The sequence below is a fragment of the Henckelia pumila genome, chromosome 2 (assembly GCF_033568475.1).
Source record: "Henckelia pumila isolate YLH828 chromosome 2, ASM3356847v2, whole genome shotgun sequence".
NCBI lineage: Eukaryota > Viridiplantae > Streptophyta > Magnoliopsida > Lamiales > Gesneriaceae > Henckelia > Henckelia pumila.
Window position 1 is genome coordinate 182,024,193 of NC_133121.1, and position 21,597 is coordinate 182,045,789.

General features: G+C 35.2%; 1 protein-coding gene across 2 annotated transcripts; it reads left to right on the plus strand.

The window, feature by feature from the left end:
- The first annotated feature begins 533 nt into the window (after positions 1 to 533).
- LOC140881839 (WPP domain-interacting tail-anchored protein 2) lies at positions 534 to 4,457 on the plus strand. 2 transcript variants are annotated; one of them, XM_073287453.1, is made up of 6 exons: positions 534 to 818; positions 964 to 999; positions 1,683 to 2,239; positions 2,318 to 3,450; positions 3,572 to 3,760; positions 4,039 to 4,457. In XM_073287453.1, exons 3-6 carry the CDS (start codon positions 1,699 to 1,701, stop codon positions 4,282 to 4,284), a joined length of 2,109 nt encoding a protein of 702 aa, XP_073143554.1. In that variant the 5' UTR covers positions 534 to 818; positions 964 to 999; positions 1,683 to 1,698; the 3' UTR covers positions 4,285 to 4,457. The 2 variants fall into 2 exon arrangements, with proteins under 2 accessions (XP_073143554.1, XP_073143553.1); XM_073287452.1 differs by lacking the exon at positions 964 to 999.
- The last annotated feature ends 17,140 nt before the right edge of the window (positions 4,458 to 21,597 follow it).

Consider the following 21,597-nt stretch of genomic DNA (forward strand, 5'->3'; position numbering starts at 1 on the left):
GTCCGAATGCAAAAAAAACCTTTTAATTACATGATTTATTGCAGCAATTCAATATAATCGACGAGTAATTATTTTTTTGAATAAACAATATAATTGTCAGTTGTATGAGACTACGATATTATAATTCGTATTGGTTTCCTTTATTCATCAATTGTTCGAAATGGTTTCTAAAAATAAAACGTACTGAATTTATTTAATTGTGGAGTAAATTTAATTTCAACATGTTACCATTTTGTTTGACATTTGTGTTTTTGTTAGTAAACAAAGACTGCAATTATCTTTTATTAAAAAAAAAAAGACTGAAATTTTCTAACATATAAATTTTCAAAATGATAAATAAACAAATATAATATAAAGTATAAAATATTTAAATTAATATTTCCTAAAAAAATAAAAAAAAATGCAAGATTCAAGGTTTGACCATTTCTCTTGACATGCTTTCGAGGATGGTTCGAGGCAATTAATATTTATCTACCATACGAACTAAGAAGCGTAAATGGTAATAAATCGGACACCATTAAATTAAATGCAATATATTAGTCGAAGACCAAAATGATTGGAAATAATCTCAGGCAAATGATCATCAAACTACCATTTTTAATCATGTGATTGAATCCTAATTAAATTCGATCCAGACAATCCTGTCAAATTGACCGCTCGGTTTTCGTCTCGTCTTTTATCTTGTACCCCCTTTTTGGGTTCCAAGTCGACCCAGCAATTACGCTCTCTAGAATTCGGAAATGGGAGTTCTTGAATAAGACCCGCCAATTGCTCGTTATACAGAGAATTCAAGAAAACCCAGAAATTATTTTCTTCAGGTACGCGATTTTTTTGCCCTTGAGAGTTTGAGTTTCTTCTGGATTTGAATGCAAAACGGGAAGATTTGGGTTTCTTTGAGCATTTTCTTGAGCTAGGAAATTTGTGACTTTGGTTAAGAATGTTACTAACTTGCTGTATTTCTAGGTGGAAACCTTAAAATTGATGTATTCCTTTGATTTGGTAGGTCATTTTCTTGTTGATTATTGGGTTTTCTTGTGAAAAAATGAGCAGCATGATTTATTTTTGACCTCAAAAAATGTGATTCTTGGTTCCTTTTTCTACATATTTCCGATGTGCAAATTGTGCAGCAACCACTCTCATTTCTGTGTATTTATGTGTGACACTCATGATTTGGGAAAAAGGGGTGACTCTGCTCCTTTTGCTAAACAAATATTTTCCTGAACCGTTGCAGTTTTCTAGAGCTTTTTGTCTCTTGAGATTAATTCTGAAAAAGCTCTAGCTAGATTAAATCTTTTATCAAACACTAGAAAAGATTGAGAGTTAAGAATGGCTTTTCAGAGCATATTAATTTATTTTTTCCCACTCAGATTTGTTAATTATGAGTGGAATGGATTCTGGAATTTCGATTTCGAGAGAGTAATCAGAGTTTTAATGTCTATTAACCCCTCCTAGTGCCCAACTGTCTATGTTGAACCTTGTGCTTTCTCAGGAGACTATAAGCCAGTTCGATCTTATTTCACAAAATAAGTATGTCTTTGAATTCTGTGATGTTTTAATTCCTTCTTGTCTTTCAGCTGATCTTTGAAACTCGGGGAACTTTAGCTGAAGCCCGAATTTCTGTGTTTTTTGGGGGTTGGTTAATTCTCTTTTGTTGATTCTTGTTTTTAATTGGCGGTGTCCAGCGTGAACAGTGTGATCATGGCGGCAAATGACTCTGCTGCCAGTGCTTCTGATATTGCAAATCCGGACATGCAAAAGTTTTTGCACGAAGGTCTACCATACAACTCGAAGGATGATGGAGAGCTACAAAATGCCTTGACAGTGTCATCTGAAGTGGATATGACTTTGGCCTACTCTTCTGACAAGTTGGCCAATTTGGAACATCTTTTATTACAAGTCTTGGCAGGGGAGAATGATATTGGCACGATTGATATCGAAGAAGATGATGACATTTCAACAGAATTGATTGAGAAAACTTTTACATTTGATTTACTGACTGCTATATTAAATCTCGAGTTGCGTGAACTGGACAATCTTATGTCTGGTCTTCAAGATCTAATAGTTGACTCCCTCCATAAGATATCTTCTTCAGGACAATCAGTGGAATTAGTTACTGGGATGGTAAGCAAACTGCATGATTCAGAAGAAATAGTAAAACTGTCACAAGAACGAGTTTTGGAGATGAAGATTCAATTGGCCAAGTTGCAGATGTCCTCAATCTCCTTTAAACCAAATGGATGTAAGTAATAATACCATTTGTCGTCTTGAATTACTAATGTATTTTGTAAATTATCTAATAAAATGTGTCTGTAAACAGGGAAATCCGATGTAATTATGGGTGCAAAAGAAGAATTACAACTATCAAGTGCAGAGTGGAAGCCACAGATACAGACAGTTGAACAAAGTCGTATCTTCAAAATGTTGGAAAAATCTCTTATGGGAGAGCAGGAACTTGAGAAAGAGTTAACAAAATCCAAACTAAATGAAGAAGACCTTAATTTGAAGATGCGGTTAATAGAACAAGTAGCAGTTTGCATGGAAGAGGCGGCAGAGGTTGCTTGGGGGAGATTCTTGGAGGCAGATAATACAGCCGAGGTGTTGATGGGAATTTCGAAAGAAATTCTTGGAAAACATAAGATTCTTCAATTGAATCTTAGCAGTTCGATCAAGAGAGAAGAAGAAACAAAATCGAAACTCCAAGATTGCATAAATCAATTAAATTCAAAAGAAGTTTCAATCCAAAGACTTGATAGTGATGTAGCCACTCTCCTTGCTGATAATGCTGAGGTGACACGTCTTAGAAACAGAGTTCAAATTCTTGAAGGAAAACTTAATGAAACTGAGTCCCGGCTTAAGGAGGCGGATTTATCAAATGAAACGAGTCAGCAGAAACTTAAAGAAATGGAGGACGAAATCGAGTCTCTAAAAGAAAGCATATATGATTCAGAAACTCGGGCTGGAACGGCAGAAGAGAAAATAATACATTTAACACAATCGAACCTGGAACTTTCAGAAGAGTTGGACTTTCTCAAAGGTAGTGATGACAGCAACACAAAAAAAGCGACTTTATTTGAGAAGCAAGTATTGGAATTAGATCTCCAGCTGCAGCATGCGAGGTTATCTTCGGAAGCAAGCCAAGAACAGCAGAGCAATTTGTATAATGCAATATGGGATATGGAAATATTAATTGATGAACTGAAACAAAAGGTCTCGAAAGCTGAAAGTAAGTCTGAGAGCACGGAGGGACGATGTATTGAGTTGTCTGAAACAAATTCAAAACTCAACGAAGAACTTGATTTTCTGAGATCCCGCATCGAATTGATGGAGACATCTTCGAACCAAGAAAATGCTGACAAGAAAGCAAGAGCAAAGGACATTAACATCAAAGCCAATTTTATAATGGATACAGTCGTGCAACTAGCTGCGGAGAGGGAACGTATACAGAAACAGGTGCACTACTTCACAGTACTTCCGATTTCTTGTTGCTTAGTTAGTTATAACGTGTTTGCATTTCTTCATAGACATCTAATTCTTTGGGGAAAAAAAAACTAAAGGACTTGAATTAGTGCAGTTGATCTCTTTGACCAAGGAAAACAATATGTTGAGAGCAAATATACGGAAAAATCAGAAACACGAACCTGTAATGATCAAGAGTGGTAATGATAAAGGGTTCCTATCATCCCAGCTCGATTTAGTTGATGAAGAATCTTCAATAGCTTCAACAGTTACAGTCACTGAACTCTCATCCAACAAATTCCAGGTGGGTTGCTCCTTTTTGTGATCCCTTTCGATTTGGAGTCATAGTAACTTTTGATTAAAACAAGATGTTTAGCTTACAAACCCCACTTCTTCGTGCCCCAAGATCGCGGATTTATTTATTTATTTGATATTATATGCTAATTGGAAAAGCCTCTGATATTGGGAATTTATGAAATTATGAACGCTTATAAGTGATCAAGAAGATTGTGCTAGTTCATTCGAATCAAGAATGTGACTTTTGTGTGATTAGAAATTGACGCCATGAAAACTGTGAATCAGGATGATGAATCATTAAAAGACGTCTCGGTCACCACTTCTATACATTGGAATGAAACGAGTTCAACCGATTCCGCAAAGCCCAGAACAGGTTTGATTCTAAACTCGGAAGCCGATAGCACGTCAGCGACTGGAAATTACCGGAGAACTCTTCTGTTCATTGCTGTTCTTGTTGTGTTGCTCTCAGTTTTTGCAGCACAATTGTTTTTTCAAAAGAAACTTGCCACCTTTGTACTGATTGAAAATTAACAGTTTGTATCAGCACCCTATGAAGTACTTCATTTTTTGGTCCTTTTCTGTATATATAGTTCTTGAAGAATTATTGTTTTGTTATTTTCCTGACTTCGGTGGTACGTGGTCACCAAAAGGGCATAGATTTGTATTTTTGGCTGTTCTTTCAATTTTTACTCAATTTTGTGTGGGCTTGTATGGAAATCATATTTGAAATATTTTAGATACAATTTTGCAAATATGTTTTGCTTTGTTTTGTTTTGTGTTTTGAAAAGATCATATTTATTGTTTTCATCACAAAATTTGTCTTCTTTTTAACCTTTTAAGACTAACTTGATCATTTTGATAAATATTTTATATGGCAAGAAGTAGGTCACATGAATATATATATATATATATATATATATATATATATATGAATTAAAAAAATTATCTAAAAAATGTGACGGTGATCTATAAATTTCATAATTGTACTTGTGTTAATCTAATGAAGTTGAAATACACTCGTAAACTAATCGAGTCGAATATGTTTAAGGCTTAATTCGAGCTTACATTCGAAATTTTAAAACTTTATTTTTAATCGAAGTCTAAATTTTCAAAAATATAGAGAAAGATAAAGAAATATTTTATTAAGATTTGATATATATAGATAAGATTGAAAAAAAATTACTAAAATGAGTTTAATAATGTTTTTTATTAAATAAAATAGAATATTTTGTAATTTGTGGGGGAAAAAAAGTATTTTTGATTTATTAAAAATATACAAAACACTAAAATGAGTTATTATGACCTTCCCAACTATAAATCTATAATAACATAATAATAATAATCCAACTATAACAATAATAATAATAATAATAATAATAATAATAATAATAATAATAATAATAATAATAATAATAATAATAATAATAATAATAATATGTATAACTAGAAAAAGGTTATTTGACAAAAATTTTATTTTTTTGAAGCTTTGACAATTTTTATAAACCACGTACGAGTATTTTGACAATACTTATAAACCATAAAGCTGGTTCGGCAATTGTAATTAAACGTAGAATAATCATGAAAGCATTGAAAAAAAAGGGGTGAAAATTACAAACTCCCTTGGATAATTGGATTGCAGAAAGTTTTCAGATACATAATTTGGAGCGAATATTTAGGTAATGTTTGTAACATCTAAACCAAGTGATCATGAATTTTTTCTTCACAAATTTATTAAAAAAAACTTTATTTTTAGAGATTGCAAGCATTACCTTAAACACAAAAACTTAGAGTATTTCGAACACAAATTAATTTATTTAAAGTACTTGTGTAAATTAAAAGACGAGACGTGTGCACACATACATTCATATATAGACTCATGAGTTGGGCGAAGGAAAGGGATTGATCAGGAGGCCACTGAATTTACTCGGCAGAGCCGCGATGACCAAAGGGAGGATCCAAAACCCGAAACAAAGCACAGGAAACCAGATGAGCTCTTTCGCAACAACGGAAGCCAACGACACGTTTAATGGGAAGAAAACTAGAGCAATCCCCGCTTGTTCTGCAAGAGACGCAGCTTGTGGATAGGTGCTTCTCAGCAGGATTCCATTCTAGATGGCTACACACCCTATGTTGTTAGGCATGTGAGATTTAATGGGGTGAGACCCACGTTAAATAAAATCTCCCATCCCACATCGAAAGTTTGAAGAAAGAAGAATGAAGGAAACATTATAAATAGAGTCATATTCCTTCAATTATTGTATCTAATTCCTCTCTTCTGTATTAACATTAGAGAAGAAAATAAAGAGAGAAAAAAAGAGATGTTTTTTTTCGGTGATCTCTTGTGTGAGTTAGAGAAATATTTTCTCGATAATACTCGAGGTTTAGGTGTGGTGAGATATAGTGTTTTGTATACACTTGTAATATTTCTTCGGTTATAAAGATTTTCAGCAGCTCCGTGGAAGTAGCCAATATTGGGTGAACCACGTAAATCTTTGGTGTTTTTGTTGATTATTTTATTTCGTAATTTCTATTATCGTCATGTTCGCTTCGGCATAATCCATAACAATTGGTATCCTTTCTGTTACGTTGTTCGGGAGCCTTCGTGAAAAATTTCTTAAAATTCTGAGTATGCTCTGTGGTTGCAGCCTTGTCTGATCTTCCACATCAAAAAATTTTTTTTTGAAATTTTTATTAAGGCGGTAGAAGCGATGGCCGGAAATAACGGATCGGGACCTGGAATCAATAAGTACTTCGACGGTACAGATTTCACGTTCTGGCGGTTGCAGATTAAAGATTATCTGTATAGCAAGAAGCTACATCAACCTCTATCCGGGGTGAAGCCAGAAAAGATGGAGGATGATGAGTGGAAGCTTCTTGATCGACAGGTATTAGGGGTAATACGATTGACCCTAACAAAGAACGTGGCACACAACGTGGCGGAAGCAAAAACCACGGAGGAGATGATGTCCATGTTGTCGGACATGTACGAGAAGCCATCAACAAATAATAAAGTGTTCCTCATGAAAAAGTTATTCAACTTGAAGATGGAGGAAGGTGCTTCGGTGGCAGCACACATCAATGAATTCAACACGATTATTTCCCAGCTAACATCGGTTGAAATCAAATTTGATGATGAGATTCGTGCACTTATTCTTTTGGCATCTTTACCAAATGTTTGGGAGCCTATGCGGGCAGCGGTTAGTAATTCTGCTGGCAAAGAAAAATTACAATTCAATGATGTCAGAGATCGAATTCTTGGTGAAGAAGTTCGCAGGATGGATTCGGGAGAAGCAACATCATCGAGATCTGCCCTTAATCTCGAGAATAGAGGCAGAGGCATGAGCAGCGAAAAAGGTTCTAACCGATGGCGTGGCAGATCCAAATCAAGAACTGAAAAAGACAAAAATACCTTTGAAAAGAAATTGAAGTGCTGGAGCTGTGGTGAAACTGGTCATATGAAAAAGGACTGCAAATCACCCAAGAATAATGCAAATGTTGTTACTGAGAATGTACATGATGTCTTAGTATTATCCATGGAAAGCCCAGTTGATTCTTGGGTGATGGATTCGGGAGCTTCATTTCATACCACCGAAGATCGTGAGGTATTCAGTAATTACATTGCTGGTAATTACGGAAAAGTTTTCTTGGCAGATGGAAAACATTTGGAAATAGCTGGTATGAGTGATGTCAGTTTGAAAATGCCAAACGGGTCTATCTGAAAGCTCAACAAAGTGAGGCATGTACCAAAGTTGACTCGGAATCTGATCTCAGTGGGACAGCTTGATGACGAAGGCCATAAAGTGACCTTTGGTGATGGCTCTTGGAAAGTGAGCAAATGAGCAATGATTATTGCTCGAGGAACAAAAACTGAAACTCTTTATATGACTTCCAGTTGCAGAAAAATGTTAGCAGCTGTGGATGCTGGAGTTAACTCAAGTCTATGACACTGTAGACTTGGACATATGAGTGAGAAGGAAATGAAGATGCTGATATCAAAAGGGAAGCTATCGGAGTTAAAAACTGTCAAACACAAATTGTGTGAAAGTTGTGTTCTTGGAAAACAGAAAAGAGTGAGCTTTTCAAAAGGCGGAAGAGAACCGAAAGAAGAAAAGTTGGAGCTGGTCATATTGACGTATGGGGGCCATCTCCTGTGACATCCCTTGGCGGCTCACGATATTATGTCACATTTATCGATGATTCGAGCAGGAAGGTTTGTGTTTATTTTTTGAAAAATAAATCTGATGTTTACGAAACCTTTAAGAGGTGGAAAGTCATGGTGGAGAATGAGACCAACTTGAAGGTGAAGTGCTTATGGTCTGACAATGATGGAGAATATGAAGATGTTGAGTTCATGAAATATTGTGCACTGAACGAGATCAAGATGAAGAAAACCATTCCTGGTACACCTCAACAGAATGGTGTGGCTGAAAGAATGAACATAACTCTTAATGAACGTGCCAGGAGCATGAGATTGCACGCTGGACTACCGAAATCATTCTGGGCTGATGCAGTTTACACTGCAGCGTATTTGATCAACAAAGGACCTTCGGTACCACTTGATTGCAGAATACCAGAGGAGGTCTGGAGCGGCAAAGGAGTAAACCTTTCGTTCTTAAAAGTGTTTGGTTGTCTCTCATATGTTCACATCGATTCAGCCAACAGAACAAAACTTGATCCAAAGTCAAAGAAGTGTTTCTTTATTGGTTATGGAGATAACGATTTTGGTTATAGGTTTTGGGATGACCAAAATCAGAAGATCATTCGGAGCAGAGATGTCATTTTCAATGAGCAAGTTTTGTACAAGGACAAGTCAGACATTCCAGTTGGAGATAACTGTCCTGAAGTCAAGAAGACAAATGAAGTGCCATTGACATATATTCCTATGAATGAGTCGGAGGATAGTAACGAGGAAAAAGAATCCGCCCAAGAAGTTTATCCACAAACTCCTGTGATTGAACCTAGGAGATCTTCGAGAACAATCAGACCATCTCATAAGTACTCCCCTGCACTTCATTATATTTTGCTGACAGATAAAGGTGAACCAGAGACTTTTGATGAAGCGATGCAAAATGATGATTCAATCAAGTGGGAGTTAGCCATGAAAGACGAGATGGATTCACTGTCATCCAATCAGACTTGGGAGTTAACAGAACTTCCGAAAGGCAAAAAGACATTACACAACAAGTGGGTGTACCAGATCAAAGAAGAAGTTGACGGTAGCAAGAAGTACAAGGCGAGACTTGTTGTGAAAGGTTTTCAACAGCGGGAAGACATTGATTATACCGAGATTTTCTCTTCAGTGGTAAAGTTAACCACTATCAGAACTGTACTTGGACTAGTGGCGAAGGAAGACTTACATCTGGAGTAGTTAGATGTAAAGACAGCGTTTCTTCACGGTGATCTAGATGAAGAAATTTATATGAAACAGCCACAGGGATTTGAAGTACGTGAGTCAGAGAAAATGGTGTGAAAACTTCAGAAGAGCTTGTACGGTCTCAAACAAGCTCCAAGACAGTGGTACAAGAAGTTTGATGGATTCATGAATAACAACGGTTTCTTGAGGTGCCAGGCGGATCACTGTTGTTATGTGAAGAAGATTGATGGTTCTTATATCATTCTACTACTATATGTGGATGACATGTTGATAGCAGGAGCGTGTCTGGAAGAGATTGATAAACTCAAAAGAGAATTATCAAAAGAATTTGCAATGAAGGATTTGGGAGCTGCAAAAAAAATTCTTGGTATGAGGATCATAAGAGATAGAGTGAATGGAGTCTTGAAGTTATCTCAGGCAGAGTGCGTGAAAAAGGTGCTTAGCATATTCAACATGGATGAAGCTAAACCAGTGAGTACTCCTTTGGCTAGTCATTTCAAACTAATCCAATCACCATCGACGGAGCAGGAACATACTTATATGAATAAGATTCCTTATGCCTCTGCTGTCGGAAGCCTCATGTATGCAATGGTATGCACCAGACCAGACATAGCACATGCAGTGAGAGTTGTGAGCAGGTTTATGAGCAATCCGAGAAAACAATACTGGGAAGCAGTGAAGTGTATTCTCAGATACTTGAAAGGTACTGCTGGTTTATCTCTATGCTTTAGGAGGGCTAATCAGGACTTACAAGGATATGTCGATGCCGAAATGGGTGGTGACCTAGATGGCAGAAAGAGTACTACTGGATATGTGTTCACATTGGGTGGTACGACAGTAAGTTGGGTGTCCAAGTTGCAAAAGATTGTTGCACTTTCGACTACTGAAGCTGAGTACGTTGCAGTCACGGAAGTGAGCAAAGAGATGATTTGGTTGAGATCATTCCTTGAGGAATTTGGTCAGAATCTTGAGGATAGCACATTACACTGTGACAGTCAGAGTGCTATTTATTTGGCAAAAAATTCTGTTTATCATGCTAGGATGAAGCATATACAGGTTCGATACCATTTCATCAGATCAATTTTGGAAGATGGAATCTTGTTGTTTGAAAAGATTTCTGGAAGTAAAAATCCAGTTGATATGTTCACAAAGGCCGTGACCACTGACAAACTGAAGTTATGTTCGACTTTAGTTGGATTGCAAGTATAAGCGAGGAGGCATGAGCTGCTGCATTGACTGTGTGAAGCCATGATTGAAATCAAGTTTTCAAGTGAAAGAATTGTTAGACATGTGAGATTTAATGGGGTGAGACCCACATTAAATAAAATCTCCCATCCGACATCGAAAGTTTAAAGAAAGAAGAATGAATGAAACATTATAAATAGAGTCATATTCCTTCAGTTATTGTATCTCATTCCTCTCTTATGTATTAACATTACAAAAGAAAATAAAGAGAGAAAAAAAGAGTTGTTTTTTTTCGGTGATCTCTTGTATGAGTTAGAGAAATATTTTCTCGGGAATACTCGAGGCTTGAGTGTGGTGAGATATAGTGTTTTGTATACACTTGTAATATTTCTCCGATTATAAAGATTTGCAGCAGCTCCGTGGAAGTAGCCTATATTGGTTGAACCACGTAAATCTTTGGTGTTCTTATTAATTATTTTATTTCGCAATTTTTATTATCGTCATGTTCGCTTCGGCATAATCCATAACATATGTACAACAAAATCTGGATAAGAAGAAGCAAGTGGCGATTTTTGGAAAAAAGTGGCCACAGCAATGAGGATTGCTAGGCTCAGCACAGCTTTCCCGAGTTCTTGCTCATGCATGGTGGCGACTATGGGGTGGTGATCAAGTTATTTCGGAGGAGTTGGGAGAGAATCAGCTGACATGGTGGCGTTCGATGGAAGCGGCTTCAAGATCCCGGTTTTCATCCATTACGACTAGCTAGCTAGCTGAGAATCATGTACGTGTTAGAAATGAACAAAGATTCGAGGCAGGGGGTTTATGCAAAGAATTTTCCGAATTAAGTGTTACTGTTAATTGGGGGACATACTTAGCATTAATTGCCTTCCACGGAGCATAGTCAATTTATTATAACTAAATAATTTTCAATTAGATATGTATCAATGTACAATGATTATATATATATATATATATATATATATATATATATATATATATATATATATATATATATATATATATCTTTTTGACTAAGGGGTGCATGGGGTTAATTAGTGGGCATAGAACTTATTAGCTTCTCCCAAATTTGGGAGCCATATATTTGACCAAGAGGTCATTGGCGTACATTAATGATTATATTAAATAAGGAGTAAAATGTATTTTGGTACACGAATTATTGGTAAAATGTCATATTGGTACACGAACTATTGAAAATGGCTTAATTGGTACATGATCCAATTAAAAGGTCAATACCCTTAATAGGAACTAATATTACATTTATTAATTTTAAAATATCATATTCATTTAAAAATTAATTGAGTAAAATTCATTTTGATACACAAACTATATGTAAAATGTCAATTTGGTAAGAGAATGATTTAATTGGTACATGATTTAACTAAAAAGTTTAATTTATCCTTTAGTAATTGATTTTAAGTTTAAGTATTTTTAATAATAAATTCAACTAAGTGTACATTTTATTTTTTAAATTAATTTTTATTTATTGTAAATTAAAATTTATATTAATTTAAAAATAATAATAAATAAGTATCTTAATATTTTTATAATATATTTATATTTTACTCATTAATAAATTATTTATATTTTTAAAATATTAATACTATAAAATAAAATGGTATTTTTTGCTATCTATGTAAATAATTATCCATTTAAAAAAATTGATATAAATTATATAATAATAAAATCACAAACTCAATAAATAAATCATATGCAAGACTAAAATATATTTAATAACGATAAAATATAATTAAATAAATATTTATTTATTTATATTTAATTTAAGTGCGATTAAAAAAATATAAAATTACAAATTACTAAATCGAGTAAAAAAAATTTGGGTTATTAGAACTACGTAAATTGAGATAATGAGTGAGATTTTTTCTGTGATATTTGTTTTTTCATGGTCTAATCTTTAATGTTAAATTTTTATAATAAATTTTGAAAAACTAAAATGGTGATTATGCTTGTTTCAATCATTTAAACACAAGATCAACAGATTTCGGTGATATATATTTTTATCATATAATATATTATAATATTTGTTGTATAATTTGACTTAACAATTGTTTATCATTATATATATAATTAATTTTTAAATAAATACGATATTTTAACATTAATCAATATAATATTAATTCCTATTAAGAGTAAAATTGAATTTTTAATTGGATCATATAACAATTAAGCCATTTTTAATAGTTCGTGTACCAATATGACATTTTACCAATAGTTCGTGTACCAAAATACATTTTACTCTTTTAAAATTAATAAATATAATATTAATTCCTATTAAAGGTAAAATTGACCTTTTAATTGGATCATGTATCAATTAAGTCATTTTCAATAGTTCGTATACCAATATGACATTTTACCAATAGTTCGTATACCAAAATACATTTTACTCCATTAAATAACCAAACTGTTACTTTTCAAAATAGGGCATGCACGTCAATTATTCCTAAATCCTAACCCGTCACTTTCCAAAACTTGGCATGTCCATTATTTTCCAAGTCGATCTTTTAGGGAGGAATAAATTAAATTGTATAAATAAGTTCATTTGTATTAGTTTTCTAACTAACTGCTTGTGTTAAATTTTTTTAACAACAATGAATTTTAAGTTCAGTGGATTATAATGTTGAAAGTTTTTTCCCCTTTGAAATATGCATGTATTAATCAAACAAGCAACACTTGAAATTTTCTTCCTTTTTTTTGTTTTCGATTTTAAAATTATTTGTTTGTTTGATAGAAATATTTCAATATATATATATATATATATATATATATATTTCTCGAAATCTCAATTACATCTTTTTATTATGCAGAAATGAACATGTGAGAGTATATATGCTTTCCAACCGCAATAAATAGTACCTTATCCTAACAATTACAGTGAAAACGATTTATCCGAACAACATTCGAGTGGTTTATATATAAAATTCACGGAGAGGTTTTAGATACCATTTAGCTATCAACCAGTGGTTGAAGTTGTAGAAGAGATAATTTTGTAATTTCAAATCGGATGTATAATACAATATACATATATAACATTTTTGTTATCTAACAAGTAACGAAAAAAGGAACAGTAATTAATTACGAATTAAGATAAGAACTATTGATTTACTAGTGACGTTTTTTAATATATATATATATATAAATTTTGTGTGGGTATGGCCAGCTAGCCCTTGGATCACTTGAGTCCCACATGTAGTCCACTAATCCAAGGGTTGTCATCTACCACAAGGCAAGGTCAATAATTTTTGTCATCAAACTATCAAACCAGTACTATATTATGAATTTGATACAATTTGTATAGCCACGGAAACTTTTAAGTAGTAGTGAAGAATTTCTATTGAGTTTAATTTCTAATCATCTCAGGATTTTCTTTTTGAAACAAATATTATTATTATTGTTATTTTGAAAGACAAAAGAAATTTATGAAATAACTTGAGTTTTCTTCTCTAAATTCTAATTTTCCTAGAAATTTCCATGGTGTCTCAACTCTCCCCTCACAGATTTGGCGGGAAAGCTTCACAAATTTGGTGGGAAAGCTGTATTATTTTTTAAAAATTGTTTTAATGCTTATAAATAATTGATAAATAACTTAATTTGATAGATAATAGTGGCAGAGCAAAATGTACAAATATATAAGATATCATGTTGTTTACTTGAATATATGATATCATGTTGTTTACTTGAACATCATATATTCAAGTTATTTATTAATTTTAATGATTTATTCGTATTATAAATTCCTATATATAATTTAATTAATATATACAATTAAATTTATAATTAAATTAATTCGTATTAAATTTAATTAACTTAATTTTTAATGATTTATGGGTATTTTTTGCAATCCTCCATTATCTGTATTAAATTTAAATTTTTTTAAATTAAAATTTAAAAAATCCCCTACAATATTTTTAGCACATGCATATCTCTTTTACTCCGTTATCCTATATTCAATCCTTTTTTTTTTTTTTTTTGACATTGGGGGTGGGGGTTGGTATTCTAGATTCAATCTTGGGCAAACTTTAATTTGTTAATGGAAGTTTTCGTTTTCTTTTTATTGATGCGCTATGTCTATCGAATGAACATGGAGAAAAAAAGTGTATAGTTCAATACACATCAGCTCATTGGAATGGCACTTAGAAAAATTATTCTATACTATAAAAAAAGAAAGTTTGAGCTAGTATTGTTTTATGCGTACAAAAATTTTAAAGTGATTTATTAAACAAAATATTTTACTAAGAATAGATTGTAAAAATGCAAAAGAAATTTTACAAAAAGATGTGCAAAACCTTGCATCAAAACAAATTTTTGCAATATGGTAAGCAATATTAAGTATTTTGATTTCGAAAATGAATTTATTAAATGGGATACAAATTCTATACCTGATTTCCTTACCTGAGAATTTTTTCAAACAAACCCAATGACGTCTAAGAGAGACAAAGACAAAAAATCCATTCAGATTCCTATTGACCCATCAAAAATAAGAACTTGGTGTAAAATTGTTACTAAAGAAAGAGAAGAACTAAAAGATACTGCTTAGTCAAGATCACTGAAAGAAATATTTTGTTCCTAAAATTTCTGAAGTCTAAAAAGATTTTATTTAAAGTCTTTTGCCTTTCTTAAACATGAAGTAACTTTGAAGATAATTTGTTTAAAATATTTATTTCCTTATATAAGTAGATTGAGATTTTATTGAGTTTATTATTATCATATCTAATTGATTTATTTCTCAATCTTTGTAGATTTGATATGATCAAATCTAAGGAATCCTACGCATACAAGGAAATATGATGAAGAAGGATTCTACTCTATTTAAGGAGATGAACGTGCACGGTGAGATAGAGAGAGATGGGCAACATAGATAATCTTGTGAGAGCTTTAGTACGTACAACTCAAGAAGAATTCTAGATATTTTCTAAAGCTCATATTGGTCGGGTTTTTGTTTGATGCCGTGAAAGATTTGAGAGCATTGAAGATCGAAGATTGTGTTGCTCTTTTGGATTGTGCTTTGGCATCACGTTTTCAACTCCTTGCTTCTTTTATTGATTCTATCTTGCATAGAATTTTTAGGAGTTGTTTTTATGCTTTATTTTCTCACTTGTTGTTGAGAAAATTGAATTTTACAATGATCACTAGTTTTAGGGTTTGTAAAACTCTTTGATTGTTTTTATAGTAAAAGTTTTTTCCTGAGGCACTGCAAGAGTATTTTATACTCTTGCTTAAATATTTGAGTCTATTTACTGGTTACTAGTTTATTTTATTCACGCTTTAATTATTTTCCGCTGCATATTACTCAAAGTATTTTTGGAGGTGTTGCCAACACTTTGTGACAACACCTAAATCTGTTTATGTGCAACCCCCAATCCCTTACAAGTGGTATCAGAGCCATATTCTTGATACACTAAGAACCGATCCTGGTTTTTTTTATTTTATTATAAAGAATAAGATTGACTCATCTACTACTGCGAACTCATTTTTGAAGCCTCCTGTTCTTGATGGCACAAATTATGCCTTATGGAAGACAAGGATGCGCTTTACTATCAAAGCTATGGATGAACGTGCGTGGCAGAGTGTTCTTACTGGTTGGAGTGCACCTAAGGCGATGGACAAAGAGGGTGAATACATATTAAAGCCGGAAACCCCATGGACAACCGATGAGACACAAATTTCAAGCTTTAATGCTAAAGAAATTAATACCATATTTTTCAGCGTGGACATGAGGATGTTCAACCTTATTGCTGATTGCGTTACTGCTAAGGATGCATGAGATACTCTACAAGAGCACTGTGAAGGATCCGAGAGTGTCAAGAGAACAAGGATGAGGCTACTCAACTCAAAATTTGAAAATCTTCGTATGAGCGAAGATGAAACTATTTCTGAATATGATCAAAGACTTCGAGAGTTGGTCACTGAAACTTTCAATCTTGGAGAGCCTATTGCCAATGAAATACTTGTGAACAAAGTGCTTTGGTCACTATCCGAGAGATTTAATGGAAATATTTGGGCTCTTGAAGAAGTCAAGGATACCTCGAAGATGAAGTTGACAGAATTGATGAGCATCCTTCAAGTATTTGAGATGAATAACACTGCACAGAAGAAGGATAAAGAAAAGTCAATTGCCTTGCCTACTTCTGATGAATCGTATAAGGAGTATGTTCAATTTTGTCAAAATGTTCTTCAATCTGATCTTGAAGAGGATACGATTTCACTGATGACCAAGAAATTCAATGAATATTTGAAAAGAATGAAGGAGGTTAAGAAATCGGATCAAAAGATTAAGGCTCCAATGTTTTCTAATAAGCCTTTGAGGATTACTGGACCAGAAAAATCACCAAGGAAGCCTACTGATACTCCTAAGCCTCGACTGATGTTGGAAGGGAAGAAGAAGTGAGTTTCAAAGAAGTTAGACACGGTACAATATCATGCTTGTCAAGATTTTGGACATTATGTCAATGAGTGTGCTAACACGCTTAGGAAAAGAATGAATACATCCTTGAGTGATGAAGAGTCTGATGAAGATGAAGAACATGAAGAATAAGAAAGCCATACTGCCTTATCTGCCCTAGTGGAAAGCAAAAAAAAGTTTCAAGTCAATCCTTTAGGTGTTGCCACACCTGGCTGCAACATCTTCCAAAGGTCAATTTGTTTTAATTCATCTACTGCTGATAAAGTTTGTACTTTTGATGCAGGTGATGAAACATTGTCTATGGAAGAAGCTCGGATGATGTATGAAGAGTTTTATGCTGACTGGATTGAAAGAAATAAGTTGAACACTATTCTTTCAAAAGAAAATATTGTGCTAAAGGCTGCTGTGTCAAGACTTGAAGTTGTGCTGAGTAAGAAAGATATGGAATTGTGCCAATTGAAGGAAGAACTTGGAAAAGAAAAACCTACTTTGGCCAAGTTTAATTCAAGCACTACCAAGCTTGATTCTCTACTCATGATGGGAAGAGATGGTACAACTGGTTTAGGTTTTGAAAACATCAAATTTGAAGTTGGTGACTGTTCGAAAGACCCTGTGTTTGTTAAGGAAAGCAGCTGCACTGAAACCTCAACCAAAAAAGCCACACAAATTGATCCTCCAAAACCAAAGCCACCGCCTACTATACCTTTAAAGCCTAAAAATAAAGGTAAGTATATTTTTCACTACTGTCATAGACCTGGTCATATCAAACCATACTATTTTTGTAGTGACCCGCGCCGTGATCACCTACTAATCAGAACTTAAGCATACAATTAATCAATAAAATAATATTGATCAGAGAAGCTGCGGAATTAAAGTAAATCAAATACCAGATAAGCAAAAACTAGTGGTCAACTCTGCTATCCAGCCTTGGTCACCACCTAACCTCCTTGTCTTCGGGAGAACTACCTGCAACTGCCCCATGGAATAGGACATTCAGCCAACAAAAAATAATCGGAAGTGAGTCTAACATGCTCAATACGAGAGTATGAGTATACACTATTATATGTGCATGAGTGCAAATTAACTGGGTATCAAGACACGAGGTCAAGAATATCTGATAGAAAATAACTTGGGCCTTGGTATGTACCACGCTGAGCTATCGCTACAGGAGGTGACAGACATACCTAGATGCCCTGATGGTGACCTAACACAAGTCCACGTGTCCAACCAAATATCAGTGACCTGACACGAGCTCATGTGTCCAACTGATATTGGTGACCTGACACGAGCCTATGTGTCCAACCATCTACTGACACGGTAAATATCCCAATACCGGATATCACAAGAATACAGGCTCAATATGCTCATGTATGCAACATACAGTCATGACATGCTGTATATAAAGGCATATGAAACATGCAATCACATAATCCATGCAAACACATAATACATGCATACTCAATCTGGATATCTCGAATAATACTTTCGTACCTTACTAAGGCAGATCCTAGATGCTTCCCCTCTAGGTCCACGCCTACCATGTAGCACTACAACATAAATAACTCATGCATTATCTAGCATGCCAAACATCACCTATTAGGCTCTAAAAGCCTTAATTAAACTATAGTCTACTCCCTATTTACTATAGGGAACCAAAGCCATACCTTCGTCCGTCGTCAGCCCGCTGCTGACGCATGCCCCAGAGCCTGGGCATAGCCTAGCTACGACACCTAGACGCCTTACGAGAGCTCCGCCGCCTGGTTGCTACTTCGGACACTGTCCGCTATAAAAATATATTATTTCCTACTCCAACTCTTAAAGAAAGAGTCCCGAAGCCTTTAAATAGAGCGATTACCGGGAGAGGAGAGGAAAATTTGATTTTCCAAAATGAGAGCCTCGGACCCCTTTTATAGGCTTGGGTTCGGAGGCTCCAAACCGGGCATGATTTCCACGTGTAGAGTACATTTTTAACACCTCAATCTGGCGGGAGGTCGGACGGTCCGAACTGGGTTCGGAGGCTCCGAAGTGCCACTTGTCCGAACCACTTTTGACACATGGACTGTGCTGAGTTCGGACGGCCCAAACTCGGGTTCGGAGGGCCCGAACTGGTTCGTATGCTCCGAACTGTTTTGGTCCTTTCGAAGTCATTTTTGGACCCCCGGGACCTATCCTACCATTTTCGGACGTTTCGGATCTGATTTTCCACTTATTTTAACCAAATAAGGACTCCTTAAACATGTTTTGACACTTTTAAAATTATATGTCATTTTCTAAAATGTTTAAAGTCACTTAATCTTGTAAAATGGAACCGGGCTACTACATTCTCCCCCTACTTAAGATATTTCGTGCTCGAACAATCTTAAGTACTGAATGCAGTAAAATACTGAATAAACATATTTTATTCAAACTGATTCATTTTACAAGTTACAATCTGAAAATACCACAATTCAAAATAGCTCTGGATAATCTATACGCATACGACTCTCAAGTTCCCAAGTGGCCTCCTCAGTGCCTCGGTGCTGCCACTGAACTAGAACAAGAGAAATGGTTTTGTTGCGTAACGTCTTATCCTTATGACCTATGATACGCAAAGGTCCTTCCACGTAGGTCAAATCCGAGTCCAACTGTACTTCAGATGGCTGTAAGATATGAGACTCATCTGCCACATACCGTCGTAACAGTGAAACATGGAACATGTCATGGATACTTGACAAATATGGCGGTAACACCAACCTGTAAGCCAGATCTCCAACACTCTCCAGAATCTCGAATGGGCCAATTTACCTCGGAGATAGCTTACCCTTGAGACCGAATCTCAAAATCCTGCAAAATGGTGAGACTTTCAGGAATACTTTCTCACCCACTTCAAACTGCAATGGTCTGTGCTTTACATTTGCATAGCTAGCCTGTCGATCCTGCGCAACCTTAATTCTCTTCTTAATCTGCCCAACAATATCAGGAGCCTGTTGGACTAACTTTGGTCCCTCAACCTATCGCTCCCCCACTTCCTCCCAGAACAGTGGAGTACGACACCGTCGCCCGTACAATGCCTCAAGCGGATCCATTCCAATACTACGATGGTAACTGTTGTTGTACGCAAATTCAATCAATGACAATTGATCTTGCCATGCTGGACCAAAATCCATAGAACATGCTCACAACATGTCTTCAAGAGTACGGATCGTGTGCTCTGACTGCTCGTCAGTCTCTGGGTGATATGATGTACTCAAGCTAAGAGCTGAATTGAAGATAGAAGACATACCAGTGGTTCGAGAATTTCCAAATGTCTTTCCGAAAGAACTTCTTGGTGAAACCTTGGATCGAGAAATTGAATTCGAGATTAACTTGACACCCGGGACAGTATACATTTCGAGGGCACCTTATCAGATGGCGCCAGCACAACTCAAAGAACTCAAGGACCAACTCCAAGAGTTATTGGATAAGAAACGAATACGACAAGTGTGTCACCTTGGGGAGCACCACTCTTATTTGTTGAAAAGGACGGAAGCATGAGATTGTGTATCGACTACTGAGAGTTTAATAAGATCACAAACAAGTACAAATAACCATTTCCAAGGATCGATGACCTTTTTTATCAGTTGAAAAGAGCTAAGTGTTTTCAAAGATTGACTTAAGGTCAGGATACCACCAGCTCAAGATTAAGGCTGAAGATATCCCAATGACAGGCTGAAGAACAAGATATGGGCAATATGAGTTCACTGTGATGCCTTTTGGTTTAACGAATGCACCAATAACATTCATGGACTTCATGAACCGAGTATTCAATACATTTCTTGACAAATTTGTGGTAGTATTCATTGACGACGTCCTTGTACACTCTCCAAGCAAGGAGGACCACGAAAACAACCTGCGGATGAATCTCCAAACTCTAAGAGAGAAAGAGCTTTTTTCCAAATTCAAGAAGTGTGAATTTTGGCTGGATAGTGTGACATTCTTAGGTCACATTATACATGTTGAAGGAGTATTAGTTGACCCAGTGAAAGTCAAATCTATCATGGAATGTTGAAGGCCGAAGACATTGTCAGAAGTTCAGAGTTTTCTAGGGTTATCCGGATACGATCGGAAGTTTTTCGGAGGATTTTCATCCATGGAAGTGCCTCTAACCAAGCTCACTCAAAAGAATACCAAATTCAGTTGGAGTGAGGAACGTGAGAAGTTTTTGAGACACTGAAGAAGAGGTTATCCACTACTCTGGTGTTGGAACAACCTACAGAAAGAAAAGACTTCATCATTTATAGCGACGCATCGAAGGAAGGACTCGGTTGCGTTCTTATGAAAGGAGGGAGTGTTATTGCCTTTGCATCAAGGAAAATGAAGCATATGAACAGAACTATCCCACACACAATCTGGAGTTAGGTGCATTCATGTTTGCTTTGAAGATTTGGAGGCACTAGTCTCTTTTGGACCAGTGCGAAGTTTTCACGGATCACCAAAGCCTTAAGTATCTATTCACGCAAACTGAATTAAACATGAGACAAAGAAGGTGGATAGAACTTTTGAAGGACTATAATCTAATAATCAACTATCATCCGGGGAAAGCTAACAAAGTGGCTGATTCTTTGAGTCGCAAGAACATGGGGAAATTGTTCCTTGCAGCAGTGAGTGTTGAACCCTGCCTACGAGAAAGAGTAAAGCTAATTCAAGACCAAGATCTTAACTTGGCAAAGATCAAAGCTCAAGTCAAGGAAGGGAAGAGTCTCGAACACTGAGTGGACAACAACAAAGTCCTTTGGATGCAAGATCGACTGTGTGTGCCAGATATTGACAATTTACGCTAAGAATTCATGGCAGAAGCACACAAGTAAAAAATTTCCATTCATCCGGG